This window comes from Mesoplodon mirus (assembly GCF_964341445.2).
Source record: "Mesoplodon mirus genome assembly, chromosome: 8".
Classification (NCBI taxonomy): Eukaryota; Metazoa; Chordata; class Mammalia; order Artiodactyla; family Ziphiidae; genus Mesoplodon; species Mesoplodon mirus.
Window position 1 is genome coordinate 13,792,096 of NC_138984.1, and position 27,950 is coordinate 13,820,045.

A 27,950-nucleotide genomic window follows, 5' to 3' on the forward strand; every position below is an offset into this window, starting at 1 on the left:
TGTTTTTGTTCTGTTTTGGTGCAGAAAGTACATGGAAACCCTTGTTGTTGGCCAACCATGTTACCTTTTGTTTTGTTTTGTTTTTTATAGTTGGAAAAAAACATTGCTGCTTTGAGGAGCTCATTAGCAATTATTAAAATGTTGGTAACAGTTTCTGGAGCTTTACCAGCAGAGATCTTCCAAAGAAGGCTTTAGAAGTTGAAGCTAAATCTGTGGGCTTTGCAGAGCAGGGAGGGGTGGGGTTGGTGGGAAAGTGTCTGCTGATGTCATTGACATGAAAAATAAAACAATTTTTTTTTCATTTATGAGATCACTTTAGCATGCAGATTTCATGTTGACCACTCCAGCTTCCAGGAGCCCCAAAATAATCCAAACAATGACCCTTTTTTATTTAGGTTGCATGAATGCTTCATCCAAGGGCTAAGGGAACTTAGACTGTGTCCTTGGTCTTCTGTAATATTTTATTATTTATTTTGGGCTCCATCTTTCTCACTTTGAGAGTTCTATACAGTTTGGTGTAAACGTATCAACCGTAGACTGAAACAACCACCTTTCTCCCACTGGCATTTATGTCTTGGGGCAGCTTCTTTGAGGGAGGTGCCTTTACCCTTGGCTTTAGGAATTTAATGTGGTGAGATTATTGAGCCATTTTTTCAGACTCTTCTCCATTTTCACCACACTGTTTCCATATTAATTGTGTTGTTCAATTCTACTAAAGAATTACCCAACTTCTCTCTATATCGGCAAAGAAGCTCAGAGACAAGCAATTAATCCTGACACAGGATCCATGTTTCAGTGATGACTAAGACAGTCTGTCTTACTTTGATTGCTAGCAGGGAGCCAACGGTTTAAAATAGACCCAAGTAGACCTCAAAGGAAGTATCTAATTCACGAAAAATGATGATCATCATAATAATATAGCAAGTAGGGAGAAGGTCTTTCTCCACATTAACAAAGATCAGGTTTACATAAACATCTACTCTATGGATGTGACAAGGCTGAATACCATGTGCCCTGGAGGCTTGGCGCTTAAATTACTGAGTGAGATGTCAGGTATTTCAAGATCTTCTCATATTATTTCAGATCTGGAAATAATAGTTATGTGGCTTTGCCCCAAATGCCTGGAGCCTCCATGACTCTCTTAGAAGGGTTGCACGATATCAAAGCTTTGGTGATTCTAAGAAATGAAATCCAACCAGATGTTGAGAAAAAGCAAGATTCTCTATTTCAGTGGTTAATACAATATTTTCTTTGTCTACAGCAAGAAAAGCCCAGGCTTCTCCAGCCTTTGGATTATGAAACTGTCATTGAAGAACTTGAAAAGACCTACCAGAATGATCCCCTTCGAGATCTCCTATTCTTCCCCAGTGACGACTTTTCAGTAAGTGTTGTCTTTTCAAGCCATCTAAGTTCAGGAGGGCCCCACCAGGTGATAGTACATCCTCCCACACTGTGTCGCTGTCTTTCCTTATAGATTTGGGGAGCTCAGCCCTCTTCCTGTGGGCACCCTACATCACCAGCATCACAGATGGAATGCATATCCAGCAATAGAAAGTGCCCAGGGCCTTCTAGAGTTGGAAGATTGGAGGCTCAGTGATACTGTGGCCACTTGGGATGGAAGGGGCATGGGGGGCTGCCTGGCTCCAGGTGGTACTTGTGTCCCTGCCAGGATCTTGGTTTCTAACCACTTACCTAGCCTCACAGAACACTTCCTCCCTTAGGCCATTTGCAACTGAAAGCTTCCAAGCAACTGGAACCAACCAAAGGCAGAGGCGGGACTCTCTTGGCACAAAAGGTGTAGGTCTTAAAAATCACCCTTAATCATGGTTGTCCCTTGTTTAGCCTTGTGGGCAAGGAAAGGTAGGCAAGCGCATCTTCACGGAAGGATTTGTGATCTGAGATGTGTCCCCTTTAGGACAATGCTCACTGGCACACAGAACTCTCCAGAGGGTAGTGCAGGGAATGAATAAAAAAGAAATTCATTTTGGAGACAAGCACAGTAAAGTTATGGATGATGAGCACCCATGTGTCCCAAGCATTCCATCCGTGGTCATCTGAAGCATGTTTAATTTGTTAGTGAATATCTGTATAAACAGATATTACCACAAGCAGATAGTAACCTTTCCTTTTTTTGTAAGAGAAAGGTAGTCTCAGACATCACAAACATGAACATCTTTTTGTGTGTGTGTGTGTGGTTGGATATAATTTCTTTCCTTTTTTTTAACATCTTTATTGGAGTATAATTGCTTTACAATGTTGTGTTAGTTTCTGCTGTATAACAAAGTGCATCAGCTATATGTATACACATATCCCCATATCCTCTCCCTCTTGTGTCTCCCTCCCACCCTCCCTATCCCACCCCTCTAGGTGGTTACAAAGCACCGAGCTGATCTCCCTGTGTTATGCAGCTTCTTCCCACTAGCTAGCTATTTTACATTTGGTAGTGTGTATATGTCCATGCCACTCTCTCCCTTCGTCCCAGCTTCCCCTTCCCCCTCCCCACTGCCCTGGTGGCGCACTGGTTGAGAGTCCACCTGCCGATGCAGGAGACACGGGTTCGTGGCCGGGTCTGGGAAGATCCCACATGCCGCGGAGCGGCTAGGTCCGTGAGCCGTGGCTGCTGAGCCCGCGCGTCCGGAACCTGTGCTCCGCAACGGGAGAGGCCACAACAGTGACAGGCCCGTGTACCGCAAAAAAAAAAAAAAAAAAAAGAAACTCTTCCCATCTGTTTTTCAGACTTTTAAATGTCTCTCGCTTGAGTGTTTGACACACTTTAAAAGAGGCTTATCTCGGACAGAAATCTCGTTTCCGTGGTCGGACCAGGCCACGGAGCCTGAGCTGCAAGCACAAAGTTGAACCACGTTTTAGTTTTTAATTCCGCATCCTCATTTTCTTTCAGACCGAGGGTAAACCTTGAAACAGTCTCTTTCTGTCAAACAGCACACACACAAACAACTTGACACTTGGAGCCCCTTTTCTTCTAGCTCTGTTACTCAGAAATACATCAAAAGCTCCTCCAAGTTCCCCCAGCTCAAGAAGAGAATGGAGGCATGTAGATGCGATGTAGCATTTGTACTGAATTTGAATTCATTTTTTGGCATCTTTCCACACTCATTTAAGTTAAGACTGGTCTGATTACTCTGTGTCCTTTGCTATCCTTAATGGTTAAACAGAGCATATAATAACGTGCTTTGTTATTTTCCCAATGTAAACATGCCAATAAATACACTGAATCCTTTTATCTTGGCCTTGCTTAAGACCCATCTGTGGCCACCCCCATTGCCTTCAAAACAAAGGGCAAACACTGTAGTATTTCCCGAGGGTTTCTCCATGATCTGGTCCTTGCCCATTTCTCAAGGCCATGGTCTTCCTCCCCAACCCAACCCCCCACCCTGTCATACACAGTCACCCTCATTCCCAACTGGGGTAAAATACTAGCACAATTCTGAACGTAACATTCTATCACCCCTCACACGATGTCCTTCCTTTATTCATTCAACAAATATATAAGGTATAATACCGAATGTTAGGTATTAAAATATCTCAGAATGGGAAGACAGCAGTGATGAGACAGAAATTTCCTTGTTTTAATGAAGCTTACCTTCTGGTGGGAGGAATCAGGCAAAAAAAATTAATTAATTAATTAATTAATTAGCAAGATAATTCAGATAAAGACCAGTTCTATGAAGAATGAACCGGGCCAAGTAATAGAAGTAAGGAGGGGAAGAACTGAGCTGGACTGGATGCTCAAGGGCACTTCTGACAAGCCGACGTTTCAGCTGAGCTCTGAATTCCCAAAGAAGACCAACCCTGCTAAAGCCTAGGGAAGGAAGGAGGGTTTGGGGCTGCAGGAAGCTGCTCCGAAAGCCCAGGAGAGGTCTGAGATTGAAGAGCGGTATGGGTGGACAGCCAGAGTGGTCAGAGTTGAGGTCAGGCAAGGACAAGATAAGACATTTGCATCTTATTTGAAGGGCAAGTGGCGAGTCACTGGAGTGTTTCAAGAAGGGGAACAAGTGACCTGGTGCATATTATTAAAAGCTCATCTGGCCTCTGCATGGAGAACACATAACAGGGTGTAGAAGAAGCTGGGAACCAGCTGGGAGCATAGCTCCCAATTGGCAGGTGCTCAAGAGACATTTGATGCCACCGTATCATCAGAAAATATTGTATTAGACAAACAGCTAAATTTTCATTTCCACGAAATGATATTTTGACAAACAAAAGGATAGTATTAAATATTATTACTACGTAAAGTTGCCAGTTTTTGAACAACATTCAGATGGATTGGTTTCCTGCTTTCCTACTCTACAGAGTAAGGGTTGACAAACAATGGCTCATGGGTGGCCTGTTACCTAATTTCGTACGTCCCGTGAACTAAGAATGGTTTTTATGTTTTTTAAACACTACCTTGTTTTATTTTCTTCATAGAATTGATTAAATAGTTGAAGGGAAAAAAAGAATATTTTATAACCCATGAAAATTATATGAAATTCAGATTTTGGTATCCACAAATAAAGTTTTATTTGAACCCAGTGACACCCATTCATTCACCTGTTGTCCATGGCTGCTTTCATGATACAGCTGCAGAGTTACAACAGAGGTGCAGTAATTGCAGCAGAGAGAGAGGGCCCTAAAAGATTTACTATCTGACCCTTTACAGAAGAAGTTTGGGGATCCCCACTATACAGTACAACCATGCTCATTTTGGGGGGGTTTCCTCTCCCTCCATGTGGAGTAAAGCCCTTCTTTAAATGCTCTCTGACACAGTCTGCTCCATCCACAGCCTGCATCACATTTCAGGGGTGTTGCTCGCCAACAGCAAGGCTTCTGTTCACCTGGCTAGGGTATCGTTTCCCAGGCCCATCCTTAAGCAATGGGTAAGGATGCTCTGGGATATGTATGCACAGCCCCCAGGCACCCAATGGGAGGTAGTAATTGAGTGGCCACTCCAATCCCAAAGCATGTCAGGATGGAAGGAGGGGAGCGGCCCCAAACTCCCCACCCTCCCTCCAATGTTCTTCCCAGTTGTGCCCCACAGATGGAAGAATCTAGCTCACTTCTGTGTTTCCGTGTTACCAAGCACCCACGCTTGCAGGAGACATGATTCATTATTTGGTTTGTTTAATCAATATTTATTCAGCACCCACAAGGCGCTGAATATAGAGCAGCACTTTCTAGACAAGAGAGACTGACAAGAAAAACAAAAGCCCTGTGTTTAAGGCGTGTGTGCCCTAATATGGATGAAAACTAAAATTGATTACGAATGCTTATGGTTAAGAAATAACGAGAGGGCTTCCCTGGTGGCACAGTGGTTGGGAGTCCGCCTGCCGATGCAGGGGACACAGGTTCGTGCCCCGGTCCGGGAAGATCCCACATGCCACGGAGCGGCTGGGTCCGTGAGCCATGGCCGCTGAGCCTGGGCATCCGGAGCCTGTGCTCCACAACGGGAGAGACCACAACAGTGAGAGGCCTGCATACTGCAAAAAAAAAAAAAAAAAAAAAAAAAGAGCAAGAAACAAAGTCTTCACCTGGGCCTCTATACCCCTTAAAGGAGATTATTTTTTAAGACAGGATTCCATTCACACTGCTGGCCCAAGCCATCATCATCCTTTTTTGCCTGGATCCCCAGAAGTGGTCTTTAACTGGTCTTCCTGCATCCTTCTTTTCCTTGATTGATTTATTCAATGGAAGCTTTTGGAAATACAAGTCAGATAATGCTACGCCTCTAGTTAAAACTTTCCAGTGGTTTTCCATTGCCTTTAGAGTCAAATCCAGCTTCTCACCTGGCTCCTGATAATCTCTGAGCCGTTTTCTCCTAGGCCTGTTTCCCTTGGTCACTACACAGATACCTAGCATTCTTTGTGTTCCCTGCATTTGCCCAGCCCGCCCCCTCTGTGGGGCCTTTACACCCCTCGCACAGCTGGTTCGTGTCTTCCATTCATGATTCAGTTCAAATGCTACCTCTTCAAAGAACCATCTCTGATTTCCAACCTGCATTACCCCACCTCCACCCTGTGTTACTCTATCACATCCCCCTGTTTGCTTCTCTTTATAATACTTACCACTACCAAGGAAGATCTTGGTTTGCTTTTTCACTCTCTCACCATCAGTGAGTAACCTCAAGCAGGACAAGGATGTACCTGCCTTGATCATGGTAAGACCCCCCAGCAACTAGAATGGCACTTGGCACCAAGCAGGTGGAAAATGAATATCTATTTCACGAGTTGTCTTTCAGACACATGTATGTTATTATTTTAGAATATAACTTTGAGTACCTTTAGGAACCAAAAATCCTATTCTGAAATGAAATTTGAGAATAAAGAGAATGAAGTCATTGGTTTTTCTTGAGATCATTAATATGATACTTTCCTCTTTGACACAACTTAAAAAACAGTGCTAAATCCGGATCCCTTTCCCCAGAGGCTCATTCCATCCGATACAGTGACTGGCACTTAGCTGCTATCAACAAAGGCTTATTTCCTCCCTGTAGCGCCATGTACTTATTCACTTGCTTTCTGTTACTAGGCAAGGGAGAAGTCAATTCTTATCTGTATTTTAAGTACCCAACACGACGTCTGGCTCATGGGCATTCAATAAAGATTGTTGAACATTGAATTGAAATCATATTCTTCCAGATTAAGAAAACAAAGTAGAAGCATTTTCCTCTTTCTTGGCCCACGAGGTAGAAACCCTTCCTCTGGTGCGTGGGTTCTGGGAAAAAGCAGTGTGATCTTCTGTACTGCTTGCATCGTAATAATTACTTGGAATAAGCGGTCTAGATGCATTTATTAACTCATTCATTTCAAAACCATGCACTCCTTCAGTAATTGTATTTGCTACTCTTGTTTTTCTCATCTTTCTTTTTGAAGCTGGTAGTAATAGAAACTTAAGACCAAAAAATAAAGAACTTAGTCACCAGATTGTGGCTTCACGAAGTAGGAAAGGAGAGTAAGAAAGGAAAACAAGAGCTAAAGAACAGTTTGCACAGGGAGATCAGCTCGGTGCTTTGCAATGACCTAGAGGGGTGGGATAGGGAGGGTGGGAGGGAGGCTCACGAGGGAGGGGATATGGGGATGTGTATGCATATGACTGATTCGCTTTGCTGTGCAACAGAAACTAACACAGTATTGTGAAGCAATTATACTCCAATAAATATCTATTTTAAAAAAAAGTTTCAAGGACACAGTGAATCATATCGGGGAGTGTTTCAGTCGAAGGAGAAACTGATACAAAATAGCAGAACAAAAATTGAGAAAGGCAGAAATAAGTTTCTTGGTGAGAGAAAGATACAGAAAGCCTAAAGTGGCATCATTTCTGGAAGATGTAAAAATCTTAAAGAAGAAAGTTCAGAGGTCCAAAAGCAATACTGACGCTGTGGAAAGGCCACCTGATCACCTGTATTTCCATACCGCCCACCCCTGACAAACTGCTCTATTTCCACTCATTTTCCTGGCCCACCTTCTGTGAGCTACTTGCTGTAGACAGCAAGGACACCGACATGAACAGGAAACAGTACTTCCGCTTGAAAGGTTAGACTTTCAACACTGGTCAGTGGCATCTTCAAAGTCAAAGGTCTACATTGAATATCTGAAATAGCCTGTCGAGGGAGTTAACATAATCTTCTCAAATCCTTTCTTCATATCAGTAGTTCAGAAGTAGAGTCTCAGGGCTCTCCAATGCATCCTGAAATTTTCATGGCTTATTAACAAGACTTCGTGAACTGTGCTTTCTTAACATTTATTCTTTCATAGCATGTTTTTAGCTATAAAAAGCAACTGGTATGTGGGGACTTCCAGGCTCAACCACATGGGTCATTTTGTGAGAGGAAGCAGAAAGACTTTAATATCTTTTAAATGGAAAAGCAGAAAGGCCGTGATCATTTATTTTTTTCTTCTTGCATCTCTTACTGAGACACAGCCTAACATTTTATAAGAATGTCAACCTCTTTTTAATCCTTGGCTTCTTAGCCTGAAAAGCAGACTTTAAATGGCTCTCAGTGTTCATGCAAGAACACTGTGATTGCAATTTAAAAGCTAAGTAAGAGTCTTTCTCAAACTAGGTTATTCTTAGTTATAATATTGCTCTCGTTTACAAGCTAATGAAGCTGAGATTTGGAAAGGCTCATATTCAAGGATGTAGAGTAACTGTGATGACAGAAATCAAACATAAGCACCTTGACTTTTGCTATTGGAGTTTCTGTCTAAACAGCGTGCTCTGAGCCTACTGCTTCTTAGAAAAATAAGGTGCATGACTTGGGGAAAATATTAACTCCCTGAATCCCACAGTGAGTGGTACCATTACAATATTGCAGAGAAGGGATTCTAGAGAGCTTACTTTAATTCAGTAAGGATATGTGGAGACTGCTCTGGACTTGATTGTGCTAGGAAGATATGTCCACATTAAGACTTCTATGTGAATATTCATAGCCTCATTATTCATAATCCAAAGTGGAAACAACCCAAATGTCCATTAACTGAAGAGTGGATAAACAAAATATGGTATATCCATGCAGTGGAATATTATTCAGCCATAAAAAGAATGAAGTACTGACAACATGGGTGAACCTTGAAAACATTATGCTAAGTGAAAGAGGCCAGTCCCAAAAGTGTACCCACGGTATGATTCCGTTTACATAAAATGTTCACAGTAGGCAAATCCATAGAGACAGAAAGCTGATTAAGGTTGCCTAGGGCTGGGGAGAAGGGAGAAAGGAAAGTAACTTCTAGTGGATATGGGGTTTCTTTTGGGGGTGATGAAGATGTTCTAAAATTAAATAGTGATGGTGATTGCATAATCCTGTGCATAGACTTAAAACCACTGAACTCGTTTTAAAAGGGTGAATTTTATGGCATGTCAATTATATTTCAATAGCAGTGTTATTTTTTTAAAAAAGGATTGTTCTAAGCATTAAGGTAGGGATCATGCAGGTGGTCAGAGACAGGATACCAAAAAAAATCATAAAGACACATGTCTGCATTCAAGTACTTCATTCTTTAAAAGGGATAACAAAGTATACCAGAGACACAATAAAAAACGTGGCAAAACATTTCATGTATAGTTATATTTTATCACCAAAGCAGATTTAATGTGGCTTGCTTACATACAAAAGTACACACACGTAAAATGACTGGCTGAATTAATCACTTGCAGAGCTTTGGGGTCCACAATATTCTACAGTTAAGCTGCAGACTTCATGGGTAATACAGACAGTAAATCATATAGTTCTGAGAAGAGAAGATGTATGTTGGATGAATTAGAGGAGACTTTCTAAAGAAGGTGGCATCTTTGTCAAACCTGAGATGAGATTAGGAAAGAATAAGGAAAGAAAAGGGTCTTCTGAGAGGAGGAGAATGGGCAAGGTATGTGCAGGCGTGAGCCCAGTGCGGAAGAAAGAATGCCCGCAGCCACAGGAAAAGGTGCCCTGGCGGCTTGGCTGCGGTGGGTTGGCTCACGTCTTAGGCCTGTTGCTCCTCATGGGGCCATATCTGCAGGCCTCACACAGAGCAGGCTTCTTCACCGTACCTCCTAGGAGAATGAGCTTAGATCATAACCTCTGAGTCCTTGCCAAGGGGAGACCCTGGTGCAATAAGTATATTCCTGTTGTTGGAACAGTGTGTTCTATTAATACTCACATTTTTCCATATGTAAAACGTTTCATCCTTACCGCCATGGAGGAGGTGAGACACATTTTGGAGCCTGGAAAATGAAGCACAGAAAAAAGAAAGGAAGTGACTTGCTCAGTGGTTTGCCTGTCCAAGACTAAAATGTCTTGAAGCAGGTCTCCAAAGTTCCCTAATTATATACTTAAATACTATGATGGATGAATCGCCGTGCTTGACTTGGCTGGATGATGACTAGGGTCCAGTTATGGGCAACTGCTCACTATTGGTGCACTTCCCATACAGTTTAACCTCAGCAAAAGAAGGACCTTTCCCTTAAAGCACAATGAAAGTATTCATGTGGATTCTCATGTATGTAAAAAAATAAAATCACAATACTCTTCTGAATGGGGTAAAAAATGTTTTTCAAGCAACATATGTAGTATAAGTGTCTGCTCTACTCGGATAAAAACCAATATCAGTGTTTTAATTTGAGAAATTTAGGTGAAGATTACTTTTAAACACAGGCTTATGTTGGAATTGACCACAAAGTGTTAGTTAATAGCCCTTATTGTGAGGCTTGCTGGCTTCTCAAGCTCAGATTGATGGGTTACTCTAAACACCATCATTTTTGTCCTCTTTTCTGAGCAGCTGGGATCTATAATACCGTCAGAGGGAGCTTTGCTCAGCTCAACATAGGAAAAGCAACTTATTTTTTAGAATTTGACAGTGGCCTTTGGCCAATTGAGAAATGGCCTCTACGTGCTTGGAATGAAGTCTTCTGTAGTCATTTTAGCCACCAGAATGGTAGCTGTGACAAAGCCCCAAAAACTACCCACTGCAGAGTAGAAAGAATCAGAAAGTGTCAGGGCTGCCGTGGAGGATGTCTGAATGTCATGGACCTGAAACTACAAACACAGGCCTGCATGCCTCATTTCGTATATAAAAGGACAGTTTTTATTTCCAAATGCCTCATCTCTGGACAATAGGCCCTTATGAGACTCTCCCACCCGATGAGGAGCTCGGCTGAGTTCCAGTGCAGTCTCGGATCCGTCTCATGCTATTGAGCTCTAGTGATCGTCGACCAGAGGGTTTAGTAAAGAGAACAGGAAGTCTGTTGTGGCCAAGGCAATTTGTAGTGGTCTGAAAGCATCTAATTCTCAGAAAAGCAATTATTTGTAACCATGCTAATTCCCTTACTTAACAAATATGACTCCGTATACTTTTTTCCTATTTGATCGATTTATTTTTGCTTCAGCAGAGATACATGAAAGAAATTTAAAATGAGCAAGATGGGGTTAGGGGGTTAAGAGGTACAGACTGTTATGTATGAAATAAATAAGCTACAAGGATGTATATAGTACAACACAAGGAATATAGCCAGTATTTTGTAGTAACTGTGAATGGAATAGAACCTTTAAAAATTGTGAATCACTATGCTGTACACCTGTAACTTATGTACTATTATACGTCAACTATACTTCAATTAAAAAATGAAAACAAAAGGAATCAAAAATGAGTAGAAGCAATACAGTTCTTAAAGTTGAAATTGTATGGAGGTCTTCGGCTTTTTCACTCAAGTTCTCCAGCAGTATGACAAACTATAACTGAGGTTAATAGCATGTTATTATACATGTATTCCTTTTCTTGTATTTGTGTACTCTGTGCAAGGTATTAGATGTGCATGTTGTAAAATATTGTTTCAGATTTATCACCTGGTTACATGAGGGTGATTCAGCCCCAGATGCCTTATTTAGCAAAGAATCAACATCATCTCATAACTAGAGGTCATCAGGGATCACACATAACCATTGTACCTATGATTAATTTTTATTACCCCAAATTGAAGGAACTTCCAATCTCATACATTGAATATGAGCATTAGCCTGTATATTTGGGACCCTAATCATGGCATCACAAATCAAGTAGTCATGTAATTATTATTACTGGAAACCTGAGCCCACCTTCCAGAAACCTACCATTAAGAAAAAAAAGCTTCTTAAACCAGCTCAGTATTCACTCTATTGAACTATACCACAGAGTACTGATCTTAGTGGGATGATAGGTTATGGTATAACTAAACAGGAAACTAAACTTTGGGCCCCTTTACTCTCCATCAGACTTAGAGTATTTTAAAGCAGCTATTATTTTTTTTAAAGGCAAGAAATCAATAAACTGTGGTGGATAATGAAAAAGAGGAATCTTTTGCTTTTTTATATAAAAATTTTATTATAAAATAATGACTGAAATATAGAAAGTTTTTTCAATTGGAGGACAAAAACCCTTCATCTTGCCAGTAGATCACAATATGTAATGTTCCCTGAAAACGCATCGTTACACTGTGTATCTGCAAATTATCTGTCCGAACAGGAAATAACTTATCCCCAGATAATTGAAATCCAGCGATAATCCCCAAAGCTCAATTTAGGCATGGATTTTCATCTTCTACTCCAACTTTTCAATAGAGTTTACTTACTGTTTATCTTCTAACAGAATGAATAACATAAAAGATGCAACTAGCAAAAGGAAATTCAAAAGGAATCAAAAATGTAAAATCTAGATAATAATAAATCCTAAATTGGCTCCAACACACTTCATGTGGGAGGTAATGGTTCCCTGTGCGTGTATTTATACTTGGCTTAAATCAACAGCCATGTCCTGTGAGCACTTCCAAACTCTCTTCACACAAACTGCAGTCAAATCCTGGGGCAGATGCACTGACCGAGGGGCTCTATATCTGTGTTTCAAGATGAGCATTTATTTTCGCTATATAATGTATCTTGATTACAGTTTTCTTATTATATTTTGTCCTCTGATCATTACTTTTGTCCTCTGATCCTGTTAGAGTCACATGACATTCTTCCTGTTTCAGTGTCCAAATCCCATCTTCCCAATATGCACGTACATGCGTGCACGCCCCCACACACAGATACACCCACACACTACACCCACTCACACATGCACATATACATACTCACACATGACAGACACTCTCGCCATGCATACAGACACACGCTATCAAGTACAGCATACCTTCCTGCATAATCACACCAGGCACACATCACACACACACATTCACACAGACATACTTACATGCTACATGCAACCACACAAGCTCACACAGACGCACACCACCCACACACCACATGCATACACAGAATGCACATTTACATACTCACACACATTCAACACACTCAACAAGTAAGTACTGAGCACCCAACCAGGCACTGAGGTTATAGCGTTGAACAAGACAGACCAAATTTATTTCCCACGAGGAGCTTATATCAAGAGTGAAGAAAATAGGAGATTTGAAGAAAATATGAGGCTAGGATTGGAAGAAAAAGAACGATGCTGCCCTTGGTGGCAGAGCTTGCAGCTGCAGCTGTGACCTCAGAAGACTAAATTCCCTGGACCCCTCTCCTTCCCAAAAGTATGGGTTTTAAGACTCTCATCTGTTTTAATAATTGGTCTAGAAAAAAATGCCCTTCATCTAGAACAGTTCAAATGAACCTTATTTTGTGCTTTAGAAATGCTGATGAATCATTTGTGGGTTTGGGGATGTACAAAATAAAAGATCTCAACTGTTGGTACCATGTATGTTAACAGACTCATCATCCCAGCATCCTTGTAATCGCCAAGGAGTACAGACTAAAGGAAGCTGGTGGCTGTTAATGGAAAGTTACCATTTTATGGCATCCCATAAGATATATACAGGGGAAACAATCTATGAATTCTGTTTTAAATGTCTTATATTAAGAGATTCTTTATATTTTTAGTTAATGTATATTCATTTAATTAAAAAGTTGTTTGTTTAGCATTGAAGTTGAAAATGTTTTATTTATTTCAGTGAAAATAAAGACACTAAAAACATGACTTATTTTCTTCAAGGTCCAGATTTACTGAATACCCTTTCTTCTCTCCCACTGTAATTATGGCTACACACACACACATACACACACACACACACACACACAGGGTTTCTGAAAGGGGCTAAATTTACCCTGCGGATATTCAAGAGATTGTTTACAGTAGGATTAAATAATGCAGATCTTGTAGGTTTTCTTTTTCATTTCAAATGTATTTTATCAGTAGCATTAAAACAAAAAAGATACCAATATAAATAAACTAGTCAAAATATACAGATGCCCAAATTTTTGTGTTCTGCAGGGAAGGAAACAGCTTAAAATTATGAGCTTCACAGATAAAACAGTAATTGCAATACAGTGTTGTAATCCTCCCTTATACACTGGGGATACATTCCAAGATCCCCAGTGGATGCCTGAAACTTCAGACAGTACCAAACTCTATCTATCCATACTGTTTTTTTTATACGCACATACCTATGATAAAGTTTAATTTATAAATTAGGCAGAGTAAAAGATTAACAATGATAACTAATAATAAAATAGAACAATTATAACAATATACTGTAATAAAAGTGATGTGGATGTGGTCTCTTTCTCTATCACAATATCTTATTATAATGTACTCACCTTTCTTCCTGTGATGATGTGTGATGATAAATGCCTAGGTGATGAGATGAAGTGGGTTGAACGATGTAGTGACATAGTATTAGGCTACTATTTATTAACTTTCTGACAATACATCAGAAGGAGGGTCATCCTGGGTCATGGAGCCCTGAAGATGTCGATGAGATGGGATGGTGGGGACAGACAGAGTGTGACGACTTGAGATATCATCATGCTATTCAGAACAGCACACAATTTCAAAATTATGAATTGTTTATTTCTGGAAGTTTCCACTTAATATTTTTCGATCCTGGTTAACCATGTGTAACTGAAACCATGGAGCAGGGGGGACTAACTGTAATGCCAGTGGTGGTAATCCAAAGAGGTTTGAATCTTCCTTCCTAGAGATTAAATTAGTAAGAACTATGGAAGTTTCTCTGTCTTTTCTTATCCTTAAATACTAAGATCTCATACACTTCTTTATTGTGACTTTGGTATAGTGGTCTGCTCAGTGCTTTAAGATGGAAGGCTTAATTTCCTTTCCTTGTTCCTCTCAGACTGCCACAGTTTCTTGGGACATACGAACATTGTACTCAACAGTACCCGAAGATGCAGAACACAAAGCAGAAAATTTACTGGTGAGAGAGGTAAATGCAATGCTTCCAATCCTTTATTTTATAAAGCTTTGCTTCCTCCCATTTAGTTCTTTTTTTTTTAACATCTTTTTTGGAGTATAATTGCTTTACTATGTTGTTAGTTTCTGTTTTATACCAAAGTGAATCAGCTATATGTATACATATATCCCCATATCCTCTCCATCTTGCGTCTCCCTCCCATCCTCCCTATCCCACCCCTCTAGGTGGTCACAGAGCACCGAGTTGATCTCCCTGTGCTATGCAGCTGCTTCCCACTAACTATTTATTTTATATTTGATAGTGTATATATGTCCATGCTACTCTCTCACTTCGTCCCAGCTTACCCTTCCCCCTCCCCGTGTCCTCAAGTCCATTCTCTACGTCTGCATCTTTATTCCTGTCCCGGCCCTAGGTTCTTCAGAACTATTTTTTTTTTTAGGTTCCATATATATGTGTTAGCATACGGTATTTGTTTTTCTCTTTCTGACTTACTTCACTCTGTATGACAGAATCTAGGTCCATCCACCTCACTACAGATAACTCAATTTCATTTCTTTCTATGGCTGAGTAATATTCTATCATATATATGTGCCACATCTTCTTTATCCATTCATCTGTCGATGGACACTTAGTTTGCTTCCATGTCCTGGCTATTGTAAATAGTGCTGCAGTGAATATTGTGGTACATGTCTCTTTTTGAATTATAGTTTTCTCAGGGTATATGCCCAGTAGTGGGATTGCTGAGTCATATGGTAATTCTAGTTTTAGATTTTAAGGAACCTCCATACTGTTCTCCATAGTGGCTATATAAATTTACAGTCCCACCAACAGTGCAAGAGGGTTCCTTTTTCTCCACACCCACTTCAGCATTTGTTATTTGTAGATTTTTTGATGATGCCCATTCTGACCGGTGTGAAGTGATACTTCATTGTAGTTTTGATTTGCATTTCTCTAATGATTAGTGATGTTGAGCATCCTTTCATGTGTTTGTTGGCAATCTGTATATCTTCTTTGGAGAAATGTCTATTTAGGTCTTCTGCCCATTTTTGGATTGGGTTGTTTGTTTTTTTGATATTGAACTGCATGAGCTGCTTGTATATTTTGGAGATTAATCCTTATTTGAGTATTCTTAACAAAAGGATTTAATTTTATTTTCCTTGTTTAGATTGAGTTGTAGGAAAGGCCATAGTATGTGAGAATTTTGGATAACAGAGTTTCTATTTTAAGAGAGATATTTATTTCAAGTATTAACTATAGAAATAGTTAATGGGAAAACCATGTGGACAGCTTAAAGGGACTGATAAAAGTCTGTTGGTGTAGCATCTACTTGCATTTAGTTGGTGTAGGAGGGGCCTATAAAACTGCTACTTCTTCTAACCAAACTGCAGGTGGCTTTGGGGCAGGGATTGGGCCCACAGTTAACAGCTACTTAGTAGATGTATATTGGATGAATAAACGAAGTCAGTCCTTCCTTTACAGAATATGCAATGATACCATTTAGCCCAGCACAGGTCAGACTGAAAGTAGTGGGATCTAAATGCAGTCTTTAATCCTGAGAAAGTAGTGTATCCCAATTAGGATTTAAATGAAGCTACATAAAATAGCAAAACCCTTTCTCAGCTCTTAAACATATTTGTGCAAATAGAAGCTAGCTTTATTAGCGTACATACTGATCCTAATCTGATTAATTATACATATTTTATTTTGGACTATTCAATCCAGATCATCTTTGCCATAGATTTGCCATTTTTTTCCCAATTCTATCATTTCATATTTATTTTCTCAAAGTTCACATTGAATTACCCCACCTCCTAAGAAGGTTAAAAAAAAAGAAAAAAGTGCAAATTCAGATAACATTAGGATATCTGAGTATACTGTTTTCACATTTACTGATAAAAATGTTACGTCAGTACCATAATATTTTGTTTACAGTTGCCTTAGAGGAAGTCTTAATATCTAGTAGGGCATCACTGTTTAAAAAAAGAAAAGAAAAAAAAAAGAGTTGATAAATCATTTTATACACAAGCAAATCAGAATCATTGAGACCAGGTCTGCAAAAGTCCTGCAGGAAATATGTGTTGACTTAGGTAAGATTTGAAATGTTTATGATATTGAATTCCTAACAGGGAATATCTAACTAGGTCTTTTTATGTGTTCTTTACTAAAATATTTCACTTTCTTCATAAAGACCTTTAACTTTGTTGTTAAGTTTATGTCTATGTATTTTATAGTTTTGTTGCAAACGTGAGTAGAGTTTTTAAAACCCATTTTCTTTTCTTACTGTTCATTGCTGATATTTTTTAAAAGCTATTGATTTTCAAATATGGATAACTAGCTTACTAAACTCTCTGATCCTAATAGTTTTTTTTTAAATTTTTAGGTGTGTAGTCACATCATCTGCAAAAAATGTTTAAATTTCTTTTTTTCTAATAAGTATATTGTTTCTTTGATTTTTATCTTATTTTATTATCTAATAACTCTAAAACAATATTGAATAATAATGCTAACATCAGGCATATTGTCTTATTCTTGATTTGGTGTTTTATGACAGTTTCAAGTACAAAAGAACTGTCTAAGAAGGGTCTTTCTTGGTCTTTATCATGTTTAAGAAGGGCCTTTCTTGGTCTCCACAGTGCTTATAAAGACAGGCTACCCTATGTTGTGAAATTCATATTCTGCCTATTGACATAATAGCTTTTTTCTTGAACTTATCACTGTAATAAAATTAATAGGTTGCTCTCCTATGAATTCATACTTGTGTTTCTGGTATAAACTTTCTTGTTCAAGTTATACTATTACCTTCATATTTTACTACATTAGAATTGCTAATTTTTTTCAAATTTTTACATTTATATTCATAAGTGAAATTTTGGCTCTAGTTTTCTTTTTTCCTTTGTTATTAGAGAAAAGTTAGCTTTAAAAAATAGAGACATACTCCATCTTTTCCTGTCTTCTGAAATTAAAAAAAAATAAGCCAGTGAAATGAAACAGAGTATCTAGAAACAGTTCCAAGTGCATATGGTTACTTAGTAAATGGTAAATATGGCACTTCAAATTCTCTGGGGAAGGGTAGACAATTCAACAAATACCAGTTGGCTATCCATTTTGGACCAAAATAAAGTTAGAGTTGTATCTCACAGTACATGTAAAAATTAATTCCAGATGAATTTTTAAAATCTTAATTTGAGAAATGAAATTTATAAAAACGTAGGAAAACAGTTTTTTAGTGGAAAGTTATGGAAAAATGAACACATTTAACAAAAGTCTTAAATTTTTATGATGAATGGAACATAAATCAAGCCAAAAGAAAATAGTTAGTGAACTCATTTGCAACTCATGTTCTTTTGCCACACCACCCCACACACATTTCTAATACTCAAAATTCTACAAGTTAATAAGAAAAAGGTAAATAACCCAAGAAAATATGAGCAAAAAGATAGAAGCAGGAAGTTCAAAAAGAGCAGGAGTTCCAGACTAAGTTGGCCAAGAGGTGTACAAAGTTGCCCAGCTACGGGGCTTCCCTGGTGGTGCGGTGGTTAAGAATCCGCCTGCCAATACAGAGGACAGGGGTCGAGTGCTGGTCCGGGAAGATCCCACATGCCTTGGAGCAACTAAGCCCGTGTGCCGCAACTACTGAGCCTGTGCTCTAGAGCCCGCGAGCCACAACTACTGAGCCCACGTGCTGCAACTACTGAAGCCCGCGTGCCACAGCTACTGAAGCTCTCATGCCTAGAGCCCATGCTCCACAACAAGAGAAGCCACCGCAATGAGAAGCCTGTGCACTGCAAAGCAGAGTAAACCCCACTGTCTGCAACTAGAGGAAGCCCACACACAGCAACGAAGACCCAACGCAGCCAAAAATAAATTAATTAATTTTAAAAAACTCAAAAAAAATTGCCCAGCTACACTTGTAATCATAAAAATACAAATTAAAACAAAAATGATGTATAATATCTGAATGAAGAAAAATTTAAGTTGAATATCATTTAGTGATAGTAAGACTATAGGGAAATAAACACTATAACACAGTGTTTGTAATTCTCACACGTCTATAGCCTTTTGAGATATTCAAATGTATCTTTTTAAGTCATACATATAAGTATGCAAAATGAATATTAGAAAACCAAACACTAGAGCATAAAAATACAATTACAAGCATGAGTATTGAAGCACCAGACAATTTGTAATATCAGTTGATAAGGGTGGGGTTGAATATATTTTGGCACATCTATATTTTATAATAATAACTAACTGAAAAAAATTACATACATTTAAGTGTATTAACTGGAATGCCCATGAGACGCTGTTAAGAGAAGAAAGTTGTAGAATACACAGTATATCATTGGAGAGTTAAAAAAAAATGTGAATATGTAAATATGTTATATAAGCCTAGAAAAAGTATTAAAAAATGCACATTAAACTCATAACATTGGTTACCTCACAAGTTTGGGATTGTAGGAAGGAGGTAGAAATTGATTTTCAGTGTATATATTCTGTATCGTTGTGATGTTACAAACAAATTTCTGTAACTAAAAAGTATTTTGAAAAAAAATTACTTAGAATATATCTAAAAATGCTGCCAGAATTGGAAGCAACTCGAGTCTATTTCCTAAAATTGTCTCCAAAAGTTAAAATCCAACTTTATTCTTCAAGTTATTAGGTAGTCACCTTAGAGACTTCATCAGATTCTTTTATTATTATTATTATTTTAGTTTGATAATGAAAATATCATATGGAGTGATCAAAATTCCATATGTGTTTTGCTTTATGATTCTATCTGCTGGGCTTCTCTGTCCATGATAGGTTGCTCTGACATAATCCATTCTTAATCATTTGTAATATAGTATAATTTGAATAGACTTATAAACATTTCCATGATTTTCGGGACTTTCCTTTCTTGGTCCTTGCACCTCTTTTGGGGTATATAGAGTATTTGTGTGTTCCAGATTTTCTGCAGTCTCTCTCCTTTAGGCTGTGGAAAATTGCTCTCACATGAACCAGGGTTTCTTAGCTCTCCCCTGTGGGTCTCTAGTACCTGAGGCTTTCAAGGCCTTGGATTTGGTTGCCAGCCTACTTCAGCTTTTTTGCCTCTTAACACTGTGCTCATTTTATTGCCTGGTAAGCCTTTGGGGTAGGGCCAATCAGCTCAAAGACAAAATCCCAGAACCTAATCAGAAACCACACCCCAATCTCTGGATCCAACCAAGGTGTCAAGTTTAGCTCCTTTCCCGGGGGAAAGGATGGCCTGAAACCTAGATCAGTACAACACTGGAGATTTCTAAGGATATTCTAGGGTTCTTAGAGGCCTTTAGTTTTGTTTGTATTTTCATGAGCTTCTGCACCACGACTTTAAATGGCCAAATCGATCCCTTTATTTCTGTAGTTCTCTAAGAATGTCCACTTCAGCTGAGAACAGGTTGGCCACAAAATATGCCTTTGTCTTGCTATTTCTCCTGAGGAGGAATTTTCACCTTCACCTTTGTTGCTATATTAATTTCCTTCCAACCACTTGCAGCTGGGATTATTCCTCCTTTACTCACTTCCACCCTCTGCTTCTCGATTCTCTTAAGAACTTCTCTAAGGAGAAGTCAGGTGGAATGCCTTTTACCTCAGATACCAGGTAACTGCCAAACTTCTAGATTCCAAATCTCAGGGCAGAGCCTCAGTCTTGGCAACATGAATGAATCTTCTTACCATGTTTTTCCCAACTGTGTGGATCTAAAGTAGAAAAAAAAAAGAAAGTGGAGAAAGCCTGGGAAGAAACTTTTATTCCCTGCTAATTTTTCTGGATCACTAGCCATGAAAACCCTGTGGAAATTCCCATAGTTGTACTTGTTTTTAAGGATGGAGATAAAGTGAAACTTGTGCCTCAGGATAGAAAGAAGACAAACATTACATGATGATAGTGGAACATGAATAGTTGAGCCTGGAGACAGTAGATAGAAAGAAAGGGGTCACCAGAGAGATGGGTTAAGACTGAGAAATGACCCCAGAGAATTATGCTGGCAAAAAGTCTTGACCTCAATAGCTAATAGCCGCTGATGTTTATTGACTACTTAACTCTGTGCCAGATACGCTTCTCAGCCCTTTGCTTGCAGTAGTTACAAATATATGTTTCGTCATTATCATCATCATCACCTTTTAATGATGATGAAACTTTCATAGAAAAATTAAGGAACATGTCCAGCCTCATACAACTGGGAATAGACAGGTCCGGCATTGCAACCCCTGCCATCTGGCCCCTGGCCTCTTAACCATGATGCCGACTGCCCATGTGTGCTTTGTTATAGCTGCCCTCTGGAAGGAACACTTGTCTCAGTCTTCTTCTTAACCACCCCACTGTAGCTTTGTAACCCTGATGCATGTAGTTAGTGGACCACACTTTGAGAAACATTGGCTGGAGTTTTGAAACCAGAGTAAGCCGGCACTGAAATGAATTCATTGATATTTGTAGGGTTTCGTAGAAACCCATGTTTCCCTTACAGTGGCTGCTGCATTGCACTAAGCAATCTTTTTAGTCTACCCTGTGCTAAATTGCCCTGCGGCTCCCCACAGGGCAGCAAGGACAAATACCCTGGTTGCTAGGCAACAAACTGGCATGAATCTCATTTAAACACATGGAGTTCAATACTAGTTTTGAATTCTCCCTCTACACTCTACTTTGACAGTTCTGAGCCTCTTCGGAAAGGCAGTAGGCATTCTTTCCTTTTTAAAATAAGAGTATAGGTGTATTTAATATCCACTAAAGCACTTCACACTTAGGTTAAACTAACACAAGTCAGAGTTCAGCAACATTCTATATATATATATTTTGAACATCCTGTGTTATAAGTATTACTACCTCATTTTACAGCCTATGAAGCAGGTCCTGAACAATTAAATATTTGCTCCAATACATACAGAACCAGAATTAAGCCCCGATCTCTCTAACCCCATGGTCCATGTTCTTACCAACTTTGCTACCTCTGACCCTTTGAAAAATGCCTTTAAACCATGCACTTAATAGCCTGACCTAATGGGGATATTTCCACTGTTCATAAGGGAATATGTCCTTCATTTTGACAAGCATTTAACCTTTTTGCCTCAATTTCTCCATCTTTAAGTGAGGATATTAATAGTGCCAATGCTGTGTTTCTAAAAATAAATATAGCAATTGTATGAAAACTCTTGGAAAATAACAACTGGGGAGCCATGTCTTTATCTGATCCTCATAAATGACTTAAAATCAACATCTATAACCATAAAAAATATGAAACACTTCTGTGATAAAACAAGCACCACTTCCTCCCACTGGAGGTCAGGGGAGCAATTAAAGGGATCTATGAATAGGGTGCAGACTTCTTAAGCAAAACTTCTGTAGCAAAGTTTGCATTTTAATATACGCAAAACACTAATTAACACTAAGCTCTCGGTTTGGTCTCTCTTAACAAAGAAGATGAGAGAGCAGAGAACTGAGAATAATACAGTGGCCCAACAGAGAGCAAGGGTCCAGGGACAGCTTCACCTGAATGGCTGAGAGAGATACTAAGTACTAAGGTAGCAAGTTACTCTGCCAACAAAGCCCCCTGTAATTTCTAGAAACCAAGCTGCAGCAGGAGTAGAATAATGAAGAAGTGAGGAGTAAGTCACGAATTCAAGAATCCAAGTCTCACTTTGGTCAAGGCACAAGACACTTGAGGACTTAGATTTGTGGAAACGTTAAAAGAATGGAAGCAAAATATCTATATATACTTCTGTATCCAAATATGTCTGTATACACACACATGCACAGAATGATGAGGTACTGTCCTCATCCCGAAAGTACTAAGTTACTGAGGCAAAGACAAGTTTGGATTTTAAGCAGCGTTTCCAGACCAGAAATAGTTGAATTCTCCAGGAAAAATATAAAATAGATAACTAATAAGGACCTATTGTATAGCACAGGGAACTCTAGTCAATACTTTGTAATAGCTTATATGGGAAAAGAATCTAAAAAAGAGTGGATATATGTATATGTACAACTGATTCACTTTGCTGTACACCTGAAAGTAATACATCATTGTACATCAACTATACCCCAATACAAATTTTAAAACAATAATGAAAACAGGACCCAAGACTGAATAGGGAAAACAAACTAGATTCAAAGAAGACAGGATAAATGTTGTTGAAATCTCTAGACTTCCATAGAAAGTGCACACTAAAATCCAGGAGAAAAAATGGTTGAGATCAGAGCAGGACACCAATTTCATAGAGGCACAGAGTGTTTTGCAGAGAGCTGTAGGATGTTCACAGGTCTCACACACATGCACACACACACACACACACACACAGATTCTTTAACTAGCTAACATCTATTGAGGCTGCCTTAGGAGGGAATATGGAATGAATTATTTCCCAAGTTTATTTTACCATGGAGAAATTCTATTTCCCCCCAAGTATCTTGAGAAATATATTTCAGAAATGATGTATTGTAAATCTGATGGAAGGAAATCATTAGGAACTAGGGGCACAATACAGCTCAAGTCAAACAGAATCAGCTCTTGGGTGAACTTTGACGTGCATTTCATTAAGGCAGATGGTGAGGAAGAGAAAGGGAATTATCATTAGTGTCAAAAATGTCTACCTTTTTCCAGAGTAAACCTCTTACAATATTAAAACACAATCCCAGATACACCCAGTGATGGGAATTCTATAGATTTATCTTCATGCAGCAAATTGTAAGTATTAACAAGGTTAATTTCAAAGTTGGAAGTAAATAATAATAATCATAAAGCTCAGAGTAACACATTTTTCAGCCCTAAATTTCTCCTCTCAATCCCCTATCCAATTACCAGATTATGTTTTCTCATGTCCTAGAGGTAAATGCAAATTCAGTGACTTAAACAAGCTGCCCCTTTAGATATACACAGAAACTGCTACTCCCAGTCTAGCTGGGTGGAGTTGATCATCTTTCCAAATGGTTGAATTCTTTATATAGAAAGTTCCTCACTTGCTGATTTATATTGTTACTGTGGATCACATACAAAGTGTATGAAATAAAGGGCCTTGTCCACTGCATGAAAGATTGGACTGGGTTTATTATTCACCAACATTTATCACTTACTAAGCTACTGATACCGCCTGGATGTAACATAGTCAAGAGCTCAGCACCAGGCGGGAAATGACAGGCCTATGATCAGATTTTTGCAAAACAACTAACAAGAACCCTTGGAGTGTTACTGTAAAATAGAGAAACAAGGTCAGGTTCACATGTTAGAAAAAACAACTAAAGGCAGACAGAGAATGGATTGGTTGGCTTGTGGGGATGAGTAACACTGAAGGGAAGTTGGACACATAGGAGACTATTTATTTTAATAGCCCAGCTGGGTTAAAGATCTGTGCTACCATATGGCAGCATGGTTGTGGTGACAGTAAAGAGCTGTTAAGGAGATAGAATTGACAGGAGTTGGGGACGGAAAAGAAAGTAAAGGAGAGGACTATATTGGCAATGACTCCCACGTTTCTGTCTTGGGCTATCAGCCAGATAGTTGTGCCAGTAATTTAAATAAGGTACCCAGAAGAAAGTACAGATTGCTCAAGCAGGGATGGATGAAGCAAGTAAGGTAATCTCTCCGGCTGACATGCAGAGAGAGATATCCAAGAAGAAGATACATATATAGGTCTCAACGTAGAAGGAAGGAGTAGGCACTGGCTCTGGATTTGAAAGTTGAAGCTTTGAGCCTGGAAGAGCTTGCCCAGGAATGCCACGAGGCAGGTCACTGAGTGACGCTCCCACATAAGGGGCTGGCAAAGAGGGCCCAACACAGGAGGTGGAGATGGAGTGGACCGGGAGGTAGGAAGAAATCAAGGAGAGATTGATTTCTCAGAAACAAAAAACTGTCAATAGCCAGAGTGAGCCAATGGCGTAAAATGTCAAAATGTGTCAAGATTGGGTAATTCACTGGATTGGGTAATTCACAGCCATTGGTGGTTCTTTAACAAAGCAGTTTCAGATGCTTTGATCACAACCCGATTACAGTGGGTTGAACACTGAAGAGATGCAAGATGTGTTATCTTATCAAAGAGGGTGCTAGTATATTGTTGTCCCTTTTCCCTAGAAAGTGTTCAGCGGGCTCAGCGGCCATGGCTCACAGGCCCAGCTGCTCCGCGGCATGTGGGATCTTCCCGGACCGGGGTACGAACCCATGTCTCCTGCATTGGCAGGCAGACTCTCAACCACTGCGCCACCAGGGAAGCCCATCCCTAGAAAGTGCTTTAAGGGTAAAACCAGTAAAACTATTGGAACTCTTCAGGCAGAATAAGCTATGCATTCTGAAGTTAAAAATAGTTCAGGAGACTGTTAAATAACGTACCGAAATATTGCTTAATTTCTTAAGAAGCAAAATTTTGTAACTATGAAAAACAACATATGACCAAGCGAGTATAATATTGAAAATGAATTTCTTCTTCCTCATCTACCATTTGGACCCAGACAAGTGGCATTCAATTAATTCGAGAGAAAATCATAAATAGTCAAGGTAGAAGCTGCATCATGTCGAGAAGTAAAAGTGATTTTAAGCAACGTGGGTCCTAGGCATTTCAAAGAAAATGATGAGGAGAGGAAGGCTGGCCATGATTTCAAATGTATTTCATGCTGCCCCATTTTGTTAACTGAATGAAACATATCTAAAAAGAATGAAATGTATCTTTTCTGAAGAAAACACATGGAATTTCATTTGTTCTATGGTTGAAATAATTTTATACGCTTTATGTTTAATTTTGGACTGCATGTTGTGTACATTGATAAAGAAACCATTCTTTTAACCAAAATCCCTTTGTACTTTATACACATTGTTTGAATCTCATATGTAGAATAAGGTGCAGTTCATCTTACCCAGAAATAAGAATGAGTCTTTCAGTAAATGATTCGGAGGTGTTTTTTTTTTTTTGCATGTATAAATAAATTAAGTAAAAATGAATACGGTTTTCTGATTCTGATTCATTGGGCAGCAAGTGAGTGATTCTAATGCATTTGTTAACTTTAGACCAGAGCACGGTAAACATAGTTTCCTTCAATCTAGAAGTAACCCCTCTGCTGTGACATTAAGGGTACATGCACAATTTCAGTTACTGGAAGATATTAGGGAAAATACAACTATAAAAATTTCTCCAAATTAAGAAAAGATCTTAATCCTTTCTTAATAAAATTAGTGCAAATAAAAGATTTTTGTTTTTGTTTTGAAGAAGGAGGCTCCTAATTCACTAGTGAAGGTCTTGCTGGAAGTTAAGGGACTTTTCATTTTGTGTGTACTTTTTAAAAGTAAATTTATAAGAAGAGCCATATTTATTTTGCAACTTCAAGAATTTAATGGAAAAATGATATCAAAATCTGTTGTCCTTTATATAGTTTAGTCTTAGATGTAATGATTTTTTTCTATTATAGTCAGAACAAAATGGATCACCCTATTTTTTTAACACTAAATGTATGACAGTAAAGATAATAAACGTACAAATGTTGATTAAGCTAAATTCAAATGCATTTACTCTTTAGTGGCATTAGAATAAAATGTGTATGGAAAACACTGTTGAAACAATGAAAACAAAATATTTTTATGTTTCACATTAGTCACCTTGAAGAAATTTATTTTCTAGTCTCTCAAATCCCTAGAATAACAGTCTTGTTTCCAAACATGTAAAACGGTTCCCATTCTAAATTGGCTTCCTCTAATCTTCTCCACAATAAAAGTCATCCTACAATGTTTGGTGGTAAGTGAATAAAGACAGAAATATAAGTCGGGGACCCTGGAGTATAAAAATTAAAAAAAAATCATAAGTTTGAACATAAAATTTCAGTTTCATTGAATTAAAGCCCAGATTTTATGACTTACATGAAAATAACAAGTAGATCATAATATTATCAAGTTTTTCTTTAGCACCATCCATTATTTATGTCCTGACAAAATACTTGTGACATCTAGCTGGGAAATTAGAGTGTAGGTCCCCAGATTGGGCACAGGTGTGATTTATGAAAGTCTAATTTTAAAGTTTGTTCAGTTGCCTTAGTGCAATGCATTTTGAAAAGACAAACCAAATACCCTGATTCACTTTCAATTTAAAATCAACAAAGGTAGCAATTTAGGCTACTCTATAATTCAGACAAAATAGTTTAAAAATGATTTACACTTATGGTTGGTATTTGATGTGACATTCTGTTTTACATGGTACATGCATATTTATAAACATAGTAACACTATCTAATATCAAGTAATATTTTAAAAAAACAGACTCAAAAATCTATTAAATAAGATTGTACCATGATTTCTGAAACTGAATCAGATCTATAGTTACATCATCTATTTTGTCAAACTCATTTTCATTTCTCTCCCAAGAGTGTAGTATAAGTTTTAAAAGATCAGTAACTGTTCAGCTTATTTTTATAGTACAGAAATTAATGATTGCATTTTAAAGGAATATATAATGTGGTCAAGTTAAACTAAAAAATGTTTTCAGTGCCTTTTCCTTTCTTCTAAAATATCGATGTATTTATTGGGTGACCAATGTCCTGATTTGCAGGAAGTTTCATATTCTACCTGTTGGCCTGGCTAATAGCATCTCCTTTCACTTTGAAGTGCCTCAATGTGGACAATAAATTATTCAGCCACTCTTTCAATACATAATTTATCTGAATTCACTTAACTTTGTGATGCTGCATTTTTTAACATTTATAAAATAGCCACAATTACTTCTAAACTTTGTAAAGAACGACATTAATATGAAAATCACCACCATCGTTTTACAAATACAGAATTAATCCCATTGGTGACTAAGGGCCAAAAAGAACACCTTTTGTGGTTGCATAAATATTTCTAGCAAGAAAGTAGTCATGTAATTAAATAACCTCTATAGCCAGAAAGAAAAATAATTTTGCATCTAAAAAACAATCTATTACCTGCTTATTACTCTGTAGCCAGAATCTAATAATCAGCCTTTTTAAGAGATGGACAAATTACATTGCCAAAGCTAAATTGCTATTTGAGGTAGGTAACATGATTTGAATTGATTCTGATGATCTTCTAAAGAGGAAGGGAAAGGGGGAAAAATGATAAGTTTTGTTTAGAGTATTTTAGGGTACGCTTTATAGTTGCCCAATCTTTTTGAAAGTATTTAGATTTTTAGAACTTTTAAGGTGTCCTGTTTAGTTATTTCTAAAGGAAAAGAAAGAATATAGATTCATTCATTCAACACATATATATTGAGTTTCCACTATCAGTAAAACCCCACACTTG

At 38.4% G+C, this 27,950-nt stretch overlaps 1 protein-coding gene across 6 annotated transcripts in view; it reads left to right on the forward strand.

Moving 5' to 3' along the window:
* DOCK10 (dedicator of cytokinesis 10) overlaps positions 1-27,950 on the forward strand; it is a 292,002-nt gene that overhangs the window by 130,408 nt on the left and 133,644 nt on the right. For all 6 annotated transcript variants that reach the window (XM_082631248.1, XM_082631252.1, XM_082631249.1 and 3 more), the window contains 2 exons: positions 1,262-1,381; positions 14,626-14,715. In XM_082631248.1, coding sequence (XP_082487374.1) covers positions 1,262-1,381; positions 14,626-14,715 — 210 coding nt within the window. The remainder of the gene's footprint in view (positions 1-1,261; positions 1,382-14,625; positions 14,716-27,950) is intronic.